The sequence below is a fragment of the Astatotilapia calliptera genome, chromosome 3 (assembly GCF_964374335.1).
Source record: "Astatotilapia calliptera chromosome 3, fAstCal68.1, whole genome shotgun sequence".
Taxonomy (NCBI): Eukaryota; Metazoa; Chordata; class Actinopteri; order Cichliformes; family Cichlidae; genus Astatotilapia; species Astatotilapia calliptera.
In genome coordinates, this window is record NC_137424.1 from 61,447,206 (window position 1) to 61,462,201 (window position 14,996).

The 14,996-nt window shown below is 38.0% G+C and overlaps 1 protein-coding gene and 1 long non-coding RNA gene across 5 annotated transcripts; one reads left to right on the forward strand and one right to left on the reverse strand.

The window, feature by feature from the left end:
• Positions 1-575: 575 nt before the first annotated feature.
• On the reverse strand, positions 576-968 carry LOC145422041 (uncharacterized). Its single transcript, XR_013903418.1, has 2 exons — positions 828-968; positions 576-754 (listed from the first exon to the last, which is right to left on the reverse strand). It is a non-coding gene; the product is annotated as an uncharacterized LOC145422041 (long non-coding RNA).
• A 10,257-nt stretch (positions 969-11,225) lies between these two features.
• On the forward strand, positions 11,226-14,562 carry LOC113017884 (ladderlectin-like). 4 transcript variants are annotated; one of them, XM_026160994.2, is made up of 6 exons: positions 11,226-11,370; positions 11,462-11,556; positions 11,790-11,872; positions 13,458-13,592; positions 13,674-13,788; positions 14,270-14,562. In XM_026160994.2, the coding sequence occupies exons 2-6, from the start codon at positions 11,502-11,504 to the stop codon at positions 14,335-14,337; spliced, it is 456 nt and encodes a 151-aa protein (XP_026016779.1). In that variant the 5' UTR covers positions 11,226-11,370; positions 11,462-11,501; the 3' UTR covers positions 14,338-14,562. The 4 variants fall into 4 exon arrangements, with proteins under 4 accessions (XP_026016779.1, XP_026016781.1, XP_026016780.1 ...); XM_026160996.2 differs by having other exon boundaries at positions 11,231-11,370; positions 14,273-14,562; XM_026160995.2 differs by having other exon boundaries at positions 11,283-11,370; positions 11,502-11,556.
• The last annotated feature ends 434 nt before the right edge of the window (positions 14,563-14,996 follow it).

Here is a 14,996-nt window from a genome sequence, read left to right on the forward strand (position 1 = left end):
TACACCGTGACGCCTCTGCCTTTCTAAATGGAGGGACAGTAACTCCGTGTGTGTATGTGTAAGCCTGTAAAACCTGCAGATAGTCAGATTAACAGTATTTTGTCTCTATCTGCTATTCTGCAATTCATCTCATGTAAACAATAACGTGGCGCACCACGTGACGTGAAAAAGGCACATACCTTTGACGTTGCGTGATGAACTCTGTATTCCTCGTTCACACATAGTCACATCGGACTAGGTCGCTAGATACGGACTGGCCCTACATACCTAGACACATCACATTCTTTTCTCAACAAGCGGTGAGCGTGGAAAGAAAGAACATCGCACCGTATCATGTATAATTTGATTCACGTATACGTTTTTGTGAACACCATTGTACACGAAGCGATCTTCACGGGTGGGGGGGGCAAAACGATCTGGTCGATATGCCCCCGAAGGCCGTCAAGGCGCTACCGGCAGAGGATGACAGCTATGTCAGTGTTAGCACGCTGAACGCTATGCTGGAACTGTCATGGCGCAGTGGCCCGTGGAAATGGGATGGACTCAAGTGCAGTTTCAAACCCGGAGGCCAGAGGTGTGGTGTAACGAAAAGAGACTTTATTTACAATGCTCAGAGGCTAACAGAAATTGCAGACTAGAATTAAGGAACATAAACTAGATGTCTGAGGCGAGAGAAAATACTGTGACTATAACTAGATGGCAGGGATAACTGGGTGCAGGTACTGGGCAGGGGAAACTGTGGCGGGCCAGGGCACTGAAACAGAGGAGAGAGCAGTCAGGGGAATCCCACAGAGGGCTGCGAGTGAATCTGAGGATAATACACTTACAAGCTTGCAGGTGGGGGTTGCGTGGAGGGGGGAGGCAGGAGAGGTCCAGGTGGGTGCTGCATGCAATGCAGGGAGGCAGGCAGGAGAGACTGGCAGTTCCAAAATGGGGAGAGATTACCGGCGGCTGCAAACTTGTATCCAGGAGAGCTTGGTAGGTGGGTTTCAGAGGCTGACGAGAAAACAGAGGAAATAAGGTTAATACACACGATGAGTCACCAAGGAACAGACGTGAGGCTGAGAACTGACTAAAGTTGGCAGATAATCTGGTGAAGACCAGTTGAGTGCACCGGTCATAAATACTGCTGGTATGATTGCCATCAACAGCAAAGACTCCACCCAGTGGGGAGGAGCCGATGCTGTGGAAAACCACCCAGACCACAACAGGAACAGCAACGGGAGTTTTACAAAGATCTGATTCACCAACAGCAAGATAACTTTAAGACATTTGTCCAATTAATCATGGATGGAACTAACAAAAGGTTGGACAGCATTCTAAGGGATGTACAGGATGTTAAATCCAGCCTGCAATTCACGGATGGGGTTGTCACCGAGCTGCAAACTGAAGAGAGGCGCATTAAAAGCAAACTAAAAGAGTTTGAATCGGCGGTCAGCAGCATACACGAGGAACACAGAGAATTAACAACCAAGATGGACTATTTAGAAAATCAATCGAGAAGGAACAACATTGTGGTGGATGGATTAATAGATGAAAAAGCAGAAACGTGGGAAAGATCAGAGGAGAAAGTCCGACATATGCTGAAGAACAAGCTGGGCCTGGATAGTGACAGCATTCAAATTGAACGCGCCCACAGAGTCGGTCCATACAAGGAAAATGGACGAGCCAGGCAGATTGTGGTCAGACTACAAAGATTTAAAGATAAACAATTCATTTTCTCATCTGCCGAAAAAACTGAAAGGTACCAATCTTTACATCGGATTTTTCAGAGTCCATCAGGAAGAAGAGGAAAGAACTGTTACCACAGCTGAGAGCGGCCAGAGACAGAGGTGATATTGCCGTCCTGAAATATGACAAATTAATTGTTAAACCGAGGTCACAGAACGCCGGAATTAATATTTAGACTTCAGCAATGTTGCCATTTGTAGCTGTTGAGATCGATCGGTCTGCAAATGTCTGATCCTATACTTATTCCCGGATTCTCCAGTAAAGATTTTTCAGTGGCTCAAGTCAGTATTTGTAGCCTTAAATATAAGATTCAGGAAATTCAGTCACTGTTGTCAACAAATACGATAAGTGTGCTGGCTATTTCCGAGACACATTTAGATGCTGCCTTTGAGAATAATGAATTTGAAATAAACGGCTATAAGTTGTATAGGAAGGACAGAAACAGATTTGGAGGGGGCGTAGCCCTATACATTAATGATAATATGGCAAGCAAACTACGTATGGACTTAATGTTTGACGACCTGGAAATTGTGTGGGTTCAGTTACACCCGCTCTATGGCAGGCCTGTATTAGCAGGTTGCTGCTACAGACCCCCAAGTACTAATATGTTGTATGTAGAACGAATCTGTAAAATGCTGGAAAGAGTAACTGAGGAAAACAAAGACATGTTCTTATTACGAGACTTTAATATTAATTGGTCAGCTCCTTCTTGTCCTTTAAGGAAAAAGATACGTTCATCAGCGTCGGCCTGTTGCCTGTCTCAGATGATCGCCATTCCCACCCGGGTCACGGTCAACGCAGGAGGTCATAGGTCATCATCATGTATTGATCATATATATACAAATGTTCCTGAGCATTGCTCTAATATTGTTTCTATTCCAGTTGGTTATAGTGACCATAATCTTGTAGGTTTGACCAAGAAAATGAAACCACAGAAAACTGCACAAAAGATGATTTTTCATAGATCATACAAAAATTTCAATGCAAATAAGTATATTAATGACGTAAAAGAAATTCACTGGACTGACATCTGCCTCGAGAGTGACCCTGATATGGCATTATTTATGTTTATTGAAAACTTTTGCTACCTGGCTGACAAACATGCCCCCTTAAAAAGATTTACTGTTAAAAAGAACTACGCACCTTTGTTAGATAATGAACTTAAGGCTGCAATGTCAGAAAGGGATATAGCAAAAGCAAAAGCACATAAGTCTGTCAGGCCACAAGAGTGGGCAAGATATCGCGAGTTAAGAAATCAAGTAACTAAATTGAATAGGCGCAAGAAGAAAGAATATTATCAACTCAAGCTCAAGGAGGCCAATAAGGACAGCAAAAAGGTGTGGAAAGTTTTAAATAATATGATGGGTAGAGATCTTGCTCCGGTGGTGTCTCACATCTACACGGGTGGTACGTTTATAAATAAAGCCAAGGACATAGCCAATTATTTTGTGAATTATTACAGCAATAAAATAACAAATTTAAAATCTAATATGAGCAGAGGCGATCCCACTTTATCACAGTGTCTTATACAGGATGTTATCATGAATAATAAGCAATGCCAATTTAAGTTTGAGGCAGTGAATGTGGAGATGGTAGAGTGCTTATTGATATCACTTCCTGACGATACATCCTCTGGCTCTGATAACATAGGCAGTAAACTGCTCAAAGTTGCAGCCAAGTTTGTGTCCCTTCCTATATGTCACATATTTAATAGATCTTTGGCATGCAGCTTATTTCCATTGCAGTGGAAAGAATCAAAAATAATTCCCATTCCTAAAAACAAGAATGACGTTTTTAATGGTGTCAATAGCAGACCTATTAGTCTACTCCCCGTTCTAAGTAAAATTATGGAGAGGATCGTCTACGAACAAACCTAACAGAAAATCAGTTACTCACTCAGTTTCAACATGCCTACAAACCTGGTTATTCCACCAGTTCAGCTCTTATTCACATGACAGATAACTGGTATAAATATCTAGATAATGGGAATCTGGCTGGGGTGGTATTTTTGGATTTTAGTGCTGCATTTGATTTGATAAATCATGATCTTTTGATAGATAAACTAAAATGTTATGGATTTTCACCAGCTGCTTTGTGCTGGATGGAAAGTTATTTGTCTGGAAGAAGGCAAACGGTTTATTATAATGATTATTTCTCGGAGGGCTGTGAAATGAACTGTGGTCTACCCCAAGGCAGCTGCCTCGGTCCACTTCTCTATTCAGTCTTTACAAATGATTTGCCGTACGTCCTGGATAAATCTCATCTTGTAATGTATGCTGATGACTCCACCATGTTTTATTCAGCCAGTAGCTACTCTGAATTGACAAGCGTATTACAACTAGATTTGCTGAACGTGTTTGATTGGATAAGTAAAAACAACATGATTTTAAACGTGTCTAAATCCAAATCCATGTTAATAGGAAGTAGAGTACGCTTAGTCAACAGCCCACAACTAAATCTTTCCATAGCTGGATGGGTATTAGAACAGGTCACCCAGATTAAATTACTTGGTGTTACCATAAACCACCACCTTTCATGGTCTCAGCACATCAACTCTGTTATTAAGAAAGTGGGACAGGGCATAGCTATAGCTAGGAAATGCTCTTTTTATATTACTTCTTCAATTATGAAATATGTCATTAATGCACTAGTATTATCTCATCTAGAGTACTGCTCAATCATTTGGTCAGCAGCTAATAAGACGGATCTGAACAGACTTCAGTTAGTCCAAAATAGGGCGTCCAGATTAGTGTTAAGGTGTTCATATTATACAAGTATTGATAAAATGCACGATAAACTTTATTGGCTTTCTGTACAAGCTAAATTATACTATGGCTTACTTGTATTTTTAAAGAAAGCAATACTGGTAAACACACCACACTTTTTTTATGCTCAGTTGCAGTATCCAGATGAAATACATAATCATGCTACACGATTCTCAACTAACCACAATTTAGTAACTCCTCGAGTTAAAAGTAACTTTTTGAAAAACTCTGTTATATTTAGAGCATCTTTTCAGTGGAATAAGTTGCCTTATGCAATTAGAGAATTGGCTTCTATTCATAACTTTAAAAATCACCTAAAAGCCTATTTAGGCAGTTTTTAATTTATTTGTAAAAATTGTAGAGGGTAATGTCACTTGTAATGGAAATTGTGTATTTTGTTTGAATGTTTTTCTTATAATTTTTAATATTTACATGTTTACATTTTCAGAATTGTAAAACCTTATTGTGGATGTAAGAGCCAAATTCTGTGGACATTTTTGCATCCAACTCATTGTGTAACATTTTATTTGGTGGTATTTGATGGTTTGGGCCCCAGGAAGACTAGCAACCACTGTTGTGGAAGCTAATGGGGTTCCTTATGAATAAACAAACATAAACGCAAAAAAGGAGTTTTAAAAAAATCTCAGTTTTCGGTGATTCGAAACGACGTTTATGTGTGGACGAAACAGCTGTGTTTTCAAAAACACCCGTGTAGGTGTGAACGCAGCATAAAAGAGTTAGTAGTTTATTTTCTTACTACCTGTAATTTATTGCAGATTACTTGTATTTGCTTAATTGTTTACTAAATGTTTGAGGTGTGAAATAAACCGCAATGGAGCAAAATATGGGTGTGTGTGTTTGGAGGATGTGTGCGTGCGCGGGGGGATGGCACGAACATTTTTCTTGTAAAACAAAGGGGGGCCTAGCAAAAAAAGTTTGGGAACCACTGGCCTAGTGAGTCATTTCAATAACAGTTTTCAGTTGTGGTAATAAACCTTGAGTTTTTTTAATCTGGGCTCCTTTATGTTACCTCCCCTGTCACCTAGCAGAGTCGGGGCGTAACACAATGTAAGGTGAACAATGTTTTAATTAATTGTCTTTATCACTAAGGATTATCATGATTATGATAAGGAAGAACATACTGATAAACATTGTTACCACTTCCTACCTGATACAGTATCAGCTAACAAAATCAAGATGCCTATGCCCGGCTCCTCATAGTGGATTTGGGTCTAAACTTTTACATGACCATTGAATATCAGCTGGTGCTGGATGTGCTGAGGAGCTGACGTCGCTTTCCTACATAATTACATCAACTACCTAACGTGTTAAACTTCAGAGATGGAACAGTAACGTTTGTGAAATTATATCTCATTATCAAGGACATCTACATTGAGTCCTCTTAAACTGAAATTGCTTCCTTAGTACTCATGAGTTTGCTATGCATCGTCTTGCTTATGTAATATTTAGTTATATATAGTCATAATATATAGTTATCTTTTGTTCACTGCTTACCTTTGTTAGGGTTTTTTCTCCTTGAAATCTGTCTTCATGTTTTCTATTCTGTGTCTAACATTCGTTGGTGCAATTCTGGCTTTGGTCATATTTTGAGTTCTCTTTGTGCTTTACTTAGTATTTTATACTTTGTTCTTGTATATGTATACAGACTGTTTACACTTCTGCCTTCGGGACGGAGGTTCAGAAGTGTGAAATCCAGAACATCCAGACTCAACAACTCCTCCTTCCCCACTGCCATCAGACTCTTGTACAGCTGACCTAGTTTTGAACAGTAATAATTTTTTGCACATCAGGTTACCCTGCATATAAAGCCAGCATATTAAGCTATAGCTCTTTTGCACACATCTCTGTTTCACACTTTAATATTTTGTGCCCTTTTCTGTCTGCTTCATTTATTTATTTGTACTATTTGTATTTTATCTGTTCTAGTTCTATGCCACATCTGGCCCGATTATGGTTTGGTTTTTGTGGCCCAGGCTCATAGAAAACTGGACTGGATCTCCATCCAGGTTGTACACTCAGAGGTCCTGATGACCTCTATACTGTCAGCAGCAGAGTGACTGTGGAGATTGCAGGTAAGCTTGCTGTGTCTCTTCAGACCCCAACAAATGAACATCAACCATAGCAAAGAGACACATATACATGTTCCAGGTAAAGTTCATGCATATCCTAATGTAAATTCTTTGGAAAACCTGGACAAGTTTGGTCAAATTATATATGAGCTATTGTACATTAAAATTACATTTCAATTCACTCAGTTTTGTTTGAGATTAATAATGACAAATGATGAAATGCAGATTGGTAGTGAGTGATAAAGGTGAGTGAAGAACAAAGACTAAGTGCATGATTGGAAGCACCCAGCAGCCTAGACCTATTCCAAGCTGTTGTCACTTCAGATGATTTCTCCATGGTCATCGGGCCTTGTGAACTACACTTCTACAGAGTCCTCTATGTTGCATTGTGCATAGTATATAGTATTTTTTGCTATGGTGGTTTGCTATTTTGGCTTTTGGTCTTCATCAGGGCCATCATTTAACATCCCGGGGTCAACATTTTAAACATATTCAGTGTAAAACCATCAAATTTTATACAACCACATACATTATGCAGTGGAGGAACTGGACCCCAATCAATCCAATACTGGATTGATTGGGGTCCAGATTAATTGCAACCTCTTCTAGTGTTGGACAACAGGATGGTGGTGGAAATTGTTGGTCAAAGACAAAGGAAGAGAAGAACTGGAAGGTCTGTTCGGAGGCGGCCTGAGACAAGGACTATATAACAAGGTTGCAAATGTTGGATAGTGAGTCTGAGGTGATATGGTGCTATGGGGCCTTTAAGCCCAACACTTGGTTGCACTCCGTAAACTCACCATCAGATGCCATTAATTCTTTATTCGGGTAATGTCTTAAAATGTTATGCTATAGTATGTATGTATGTATGTATGTATGTAGGCTCCTGGGTGTGTGCTTGGAATGCCTATTAATATTAAGGTCAGGAATAATCAAGAAACTAGTGTTTCAGGGCAGGAATACTTGAATGCCGACAAGGCTTCAAGAAGATTTCTGCTAATCATGTTTTATGTTGTTGTTGTTATTTTTGTTTGTTTTCCAAAAGTTTATTAATGACTGATTTTCAACCAGATGTAGGTTTAGCATTTTTTATAAATAACATTGTGGTATCATTGTGCAATCTTTAAATGTATTTGAATTTTGTCATTTACGGAAAGTTGGGTCTGCAGAACACTTGCAAATCATTAACCTGTAGATTACACACTGTCCAAAACCCAGATTGTTTTTAGGTGTTGCCAGACTTTACAGGAAGGACACAGATAACGGTTGTTTTTTGGACTGTTTGTTGGTTCATCTATGATAAATTGGCAGCTACACCAAGCTCAAAAATCTTTAGATTTAAGCTTCAACCCTGGTAACTGGATATACATATTGCACTGTGAACAACTAAACATATTTTTTAAACTATGCAATATCTTCATCTTCTTCATGATCAGATGAAATACACATAAGACATGAGTCCTGAATGTGTCAAGAAAGGTGGAATGGAAGATCAGGTCCACATGCATGTAAACTAATGACAGGACTGCTCTTACTATGGTAAAGTCAGAAAGTAATATTACTATAACTAATGTGATATGATTAAATATGTGATTAATACACGTTACCGTCCATTATATCTGAGAGAGGATAAAACAACTTAAGGCTCAAGGTTCTTTATCTGTCACATGCATAGTTATACAAGTATAACACACAGTGAAATGTAGCCTGACATGCTCCTCGACATGTGCAAAGATTGGGGGGGGGGGGGGGGGGGGGGGGGGTAGAGGAAGAACATTATATATATATGTATAGTATATACATTGGGTGAATGTGCAGTAGTAGAAGCAAGCAGGTGAATTCTGTACATTAATATGAATAGACATCTGACTATTTTACAGAATAGACAATATAAACATATTTAAAATTACAGGAATTTGGAATGTACAATTACTTAACGTCTATATGTATGTATGTGTATATTAAATATACACATGAATTTATATTGAATATATTGTGTTTGCCTTGCGACCCTGGATTTGATAAGCACAAGAGAATGGAAGGATACTCTGATACACCCACTGGGCTGAGGAAAGGAGACAAGTGTAGTTACATTTTGAGGGTAAAATAATCACTTACGGGTAAAATTGTGGTCACAGTGGCAGGTGAAAGAGAAATTGAAAGTGTTGAGCAACAATCCTACTAATAATAAATAAAATTGCTGATGCCAATAACATATACTAGGAACATTGCAAACTAAAAATAAATTGCAATCAGGGCTGGACTGGGACAAAAAATCAGCCCGGGCGTTTTGACTAGAGACCGGCCCACCAGGTATTATCGGAAAAGCCATAAAGCCTTTAAATGAAAACACACGCTGTTGTGACAGGGATGTAAACTGTCTTGTTGGTATATGTATGAGTTCTATGCATTTTACATCAGATAAAAACTTTGGTTGTAAGATTCAGATAATTATTTGTTAAAAGCGAGACATTTTAAATGAGAATAAGAAAGAAAAGTATTTCTTTGTGCCCCCCTTTCCCTGTTAATGCCCTACCTGGCCCCCTGGCAACACTTTGCTAGACCCGCCCCTGCACAGTTACCAGCTGTCAGCTACATAAAAAAAGGATCCTGGTGTTATTTGTCTCTCAGAAACAGTTCATAACTTCCCTTCAATTCATTCATGTCACCTAAAAGGTAAACCTGTTTCTCCATCACCTGTTCAGCTCTGATGATTCAGTAAGGACATCTCCTGGTTTCATCTTCATGTTTCCCTCTAACCAGATAACCAAACCGATATCATGACCAGCAGCTTAACAGCTGTGGCTCCAGCAAACATCATCTGATACTAGAAGGTAATATTAAATAAATTCTAATAACAGTTGATCAAGCTTAAACGTGCAGCTGTTGTTTAGCGCGACATCCGCTGGTTTCCTCTTTCTGACGCAAAGTGGGAGCTAAACAAACAAGAGAGAAAAGCCGATCAGCTGATCATTGATCAGTTTCATGATTGAAGTAGCAACAGGAGAGAGAGGGGGAGAAAAGAAGAAAATAAAAGGCAGCTGAAAGTGTAAAGACACAGAATAAGTGTACCTTCCTGTCTTTTTTTCATTCTAGCTGAAGTACGAGACAAACTGTGTTCCTTCTCAGCTCAATATGAACCACGTAATATTTTTTCTGAATACAGGACGATTCCATTTTTTATGGGATGGTTGGCAACTCTACTAACTAACCTTATGAGTAAAATAAAGTTTACTATCAGTAACATCATGACACCTACCCAGCTGTATAGAAACTCCGTCATGCTAGCTAGTAGCAGTGCGAGTTATTGTAACTGAGTGTAAAAAGTCAGCACAACAAAAATAAACTCCTAAAATCCTAAAGTTGGTTTATATCTGACCCACATATAGTTCAGTTCAGTTCACCTGACACTCGGACCTGCGGCCGCCTCGGGTCTCTCCTCCTCCTGCCTCCCCTTTCCCTCATCCACCTGCTGGCCTCTGTAGAAGCTCCACCATTGCCACCACCAAACAACTGAGGGTTTTTTTACACATCTGGCAGCATCTGGCCAATCCGCCATCTTTCATCTTTTATACCGTTACTAAATAAAAAAAAAAAGTCATTGGTCGCAAAAAACGAAAAATCACCATCGGCCCAGTCCAGCTATGATTGCAATAATAACCTGTCTGACCTTTAAGATTCTTGGCAAAATACCATCAAAATCAATGTTCATTGTTGATATCGGGAACAGAGAGAGGAAATGGGTTAAGAAAAAGAATACTAATATTAAATAAAAAAATATGATTAAAAAAAACAACAAACAAAAAACAAGCTTTAGCGTTATTAGCTTAGAATAATGATCTTAATTTTGATCGCTGGATATCTTTTTTTTTTTTTTTACATTTTGGGAACTTTTCTTCCTTTCTTTGTTCTTGTTTTTTTTTTTTTGTTTAATGAAATTTGAAATTTAAATGAAGAAGTAAAATAGTTTTGTTGAAAACTGTGCTTTCTACCTCCTTACTGTGCATAGCAATAAACTGAATTCCCTATTGTAGACACATTCCTAAGCTCCATGTGAGAGGACCTAAAGTTGATATAGAGTAGGGCTGCAACGATTCATTGAGTAATTCAAATAATTTAAATATAAAAAGTTCTTAACACAAATTATTTGCTTCAAAGCGTTGTATAATGGCTTTGTGTTAATGCCAGTCTGCCAGTGTGTTAGACGACATAAAAGCGAGTACTGGAGGTGTCGGAATCTGTTTACACACAACATGAAGCACAAAGAGGTAACAAGCTCAGGTTGAGTGAAAGAAAACGTGTTTCTAGCTTTCAAAACACCAGCACTTTTTCCTGTAATCACTTATTAAAACCTTTACATCCACCGCTATTTGTTTTATAAAGCAAAAAGAATCTGCAGTAAGCCTCTACAAGTCATCTTAAAATATGCAGATAATCTATATCCTAATTAAAAAATAATGATTTCATATTGTTTATGGTTCTGAGCATATTCTGTGTGTCATTATCAAATTTGGGATTAAACAAGATGTGAATTGAGGAAACATAGAAGGAAGACCTTGAGTTTCTGTGATTCACATGCTTACTTTTGAAAAACCAACAGTGTGGGATGTGCTGCCCTTTGATTTGTTGACCAATAAACTGATAAAAAAAAAAGGGTCATACACAGATGAGAAGACTTATCTAAACACAGATATGGAGATAAGTTAGTGTATATAAGATCCTTTTTTTCCTCTGGTCCAACAGATTCACACAGGAGAGCCACCGAGTGAATCCTTCTTCTGCAGGTTTACTGTGACTCTTTGCCCCAATTTTCTCCTTCACACTTTAACTCCCTCCATGATCATTAATAATTTTTCTGTATTTGTTCTTTTTAAGCTCACTGATCATATTCTTTGTCTCCGTCGTCTTCAAAAAGATGTTGACTGTGTCTCTGCTTGTTTGTGCCTTAATTGCTCTGGCCAGAGCTGATGGTGAGTACAGGTGTTTAAGCTAATGTGCTAAACTCTTGACATAGGATTAAATCCTCACAAATTGGCTGTGCTCTCGTCAGGAAAAAAAAAAATTGAAAGAGTAAAACACTTCATGTGAACAGAGTCAAAGTAAATATGCAGAGAAAAGCAAACAGGGAGCCTTATCATGATGACACAATATCATACAATTACTCACAATTCTCAATTTTCACTAATTTTTCACCCATCTGCAGCAACTTGCCCTGATAATTGGAGTGAGTTTGGAGGTCGCTGTTTCCATTACGTTTCAGTACAGATGACCTGGGCTGAGGCTGAGGTAAGACAGAGGATTGTGATTCACTCAAAAATGTTGACACTGTGCTTAGTCTTTGGACACAAAATTGCCGCTTTAAGCCAACAGTTAGTTTGCTTACCCCAGTTAGCCCCAAGATAAATAGAGTCATATTCTGATGTTGGTATTTTCATGAACGCAGCTCTGCACTGAACACTGTTTTCTAAACAGGCATATTTATTGTAGAATTTGCTTGTCAGATCATTCCATCTGACAAATATGCAGGAGTAATTTCAAGTAGAAATTACTTCTGCATATTTTTACATTTCCCTCTCTTTAAATTGTGATATAACAAAGATTGAAGATGTATTAATGACAATTTCAGTAACATACTCTGGACTTCATATTTTTGAAAAGGGGATTAAATGGTATTCTAAAAATCAGTTACATGTATTATGATTAATTTTATTAAAGAACAAAACACATCAATAGCATTCAGTAAGAAGGTTTTACAGATAGGTGGAGCTGTGGGGTAGCTTCTTGTCTGTAGAAAACTCTTTGATCATTAAGATGTGACGATAGTTTCAAAGTAATATAAATGAAGAGCGGCAACAAAGACTGAAATGAGAAATATATTACTATTTTATAAAATATCTCAATGCTATGGTTTAGCTAAAATGATAGAATCACTGAACAAATTTAAAAGGTATAAATATATAATGCAGCAAGCCTGTAAACGAAGGTGCCACCACACTGCAACACCCTCATCTCAGAGTGATGTTGAATAGCTAGTCCATGATTTTATTTTTTATGTTTTTTACTTCTTGGGTTTAGAAGAGGCTATTCTGACAACTCCTGAAAAACCTTCAGTTGATCCAAAACACTGCAGCAGTAGTACTAAGATGAACTAGAAAGAGACACCACATTTCTCCCATATTAGTTTATTTTCGTTGGTCCCCTTTTAAATTAAGAATTGATTTTAAAATCATTCTACTCGCAAGACCTAGAAAGAGGACACGTTACATCTCAAAACTTCTTAGCACCATTTTATCCATATTACTAACATGGAGGCTGAGCCTTCTACTTTCACTTAGCTATGAGTTCTCTAGAGCTTTGTTTGCTGTGCTTTTTTCTTTTGCTAAAAAACATTCTGATAAAAGCTAAAGTACTAATTCAACTTCTTTAGTCAAATAAAAGTGAAAAAGTACAGGCTCTGAATGTACTCAAAGTAAGAAGGTAAAAAGTAACTCTTTGAAGAACATTTCCACTAAATATTTTTTTTCTGCAAAGCTAACTTAATCTTCTGTTATAATAATAAAAAATAATGTTAGTATATGTACTTTGTTACTTCCACCTCTGCAAATAAACACTCCTTACGGAGTAACTGTGACTTTTTTTTAAAGTTTTGACATGCTAGTAGTGTACAAATAGCTTACTGCCAGTGAACTTGCTAAAGAGCTCCCAATAAATGCAACCAGATTGAAAGTGTGAAAAATGACATCTATGATTGAGTTGCCAAATTGCAGATAAGTCCCTTTGGTCCAGATATTTATTTCAAGTAGCCACGTTGTTCTCCAGCAACCATCTCCTTTTGAGTTTCTGTGTGTCTTTTTGTTCATCTCCACTGTAGAAAAACTGTCAGGCCATGAAAGCACACCTCGCATCGGTAAACAATGCTGAAGATAATGAAAACATTCAGAAGTTGATAAGAGCTGCATCATTGTATTCCCGACGAACATGGATTGGAGGCACTGATTGCCAGATGGTAATTTATCCAAATAAAAGCTGATCTTAATGAGAGAAGGACACTTTGAACTTTTAAATCTCTGTTTTATTTCATCTTTAGAATGATCTCTGGCTCTGGAGCGATGGCAGTCATTTTTTATTTTCAGCATGGAAACCAGGGCAACCAGACAATTGGGGAAGTAACGAGTCTTGTATAGAGATAAATCATGGTGGAGGTAATTCCCTAAAACATTATTTACTGAAATGTCTGAGCTGTCTGAATAAACATTGTAATGTGGCAAGTCATAAATGATAACTAGCTGTTTAAATCCTAAAGGGGACTTTACTAGTGCATTCCACAGTCTCTCAGATTCCACAGCACTTAAGAGACTTCAAAACATCAAGTAAAGCTAAAACTCAGATGATATTGATAACAACAGCAGGTTAATTCCATATATATTAGTACAAGTAAAAGGTTTGAATAGTGGATGCCAACCTAGGGGCTGTAGCCGCTAGGTTTCACTTCTACTATACAGAGATAATGAACTGGACCTCTTGACTATGTTGAGTTTATAGACTTTACGATTATCTGTTTATTAATAATACTAAAATCAACATTTATTACATTTGCATTACTTTCTTTAAAACAAAGAAAGTAATTGCCAGTTTCAGGTCTACAGTTGCTCTAACTGTCTCCTGTGTTTTTTCTGGTCACAGAAGGAGGCAAATGGAATGATGTACAGTGTTCCACTCAACGTCCATCCATGTGTGCCTTTACTCTGTAAATGATGCTGAGCCGATGCAAAGAGTTGCTGCACCCACCAGATTTTGTGTCATCAGCTTCCAGTATTAGAAGGCCTTTTTTTGTTTTCTGATTCACTGTAACAGCAAACAGGAACTGGATTTCCTATTAGTCCTATACATTCTATAATGTTAAAGTGAGACCATGTGGACAAACATGCTACATGTTTCATTCTGCAGTAATAAATAAATAATGACTAAAGATAAAACATTATTTTAATTCTGTTTTTCTTCCAAAGTAAGAGTAGACCTCTTGGGGATGACATTACAAAAGCAAAGTATTTTGTATGAAGACTCGTAACTGGCATTCAGCAGGGCAACATAGCAGGTGATGAACTGGGTCATACTGGTCTTTTAACACTTTTTTCTTTTTTTTTGGCTTTCCTGCATTATCATAAAAACAAGAGTTTCTTCTTTCTTTATAGTGTCATGCACAATATCCGATGCGCCGCTCGGCGTAGGAGGAACTAAGTAAAAAACGAAAGCACAATATCCGTTGTAGGAGTAAATTCCAGCAAAGTGCACTTCCTTTTACAGTCGGGCGTATCTGCACATCATTTTTGGCATCCACCAAAGGAAAGGGGAAAAAAAGCCTGTTGCACATTGTGTCAACAGAGTGTTAATCCTAGAAACATTGCAAAAC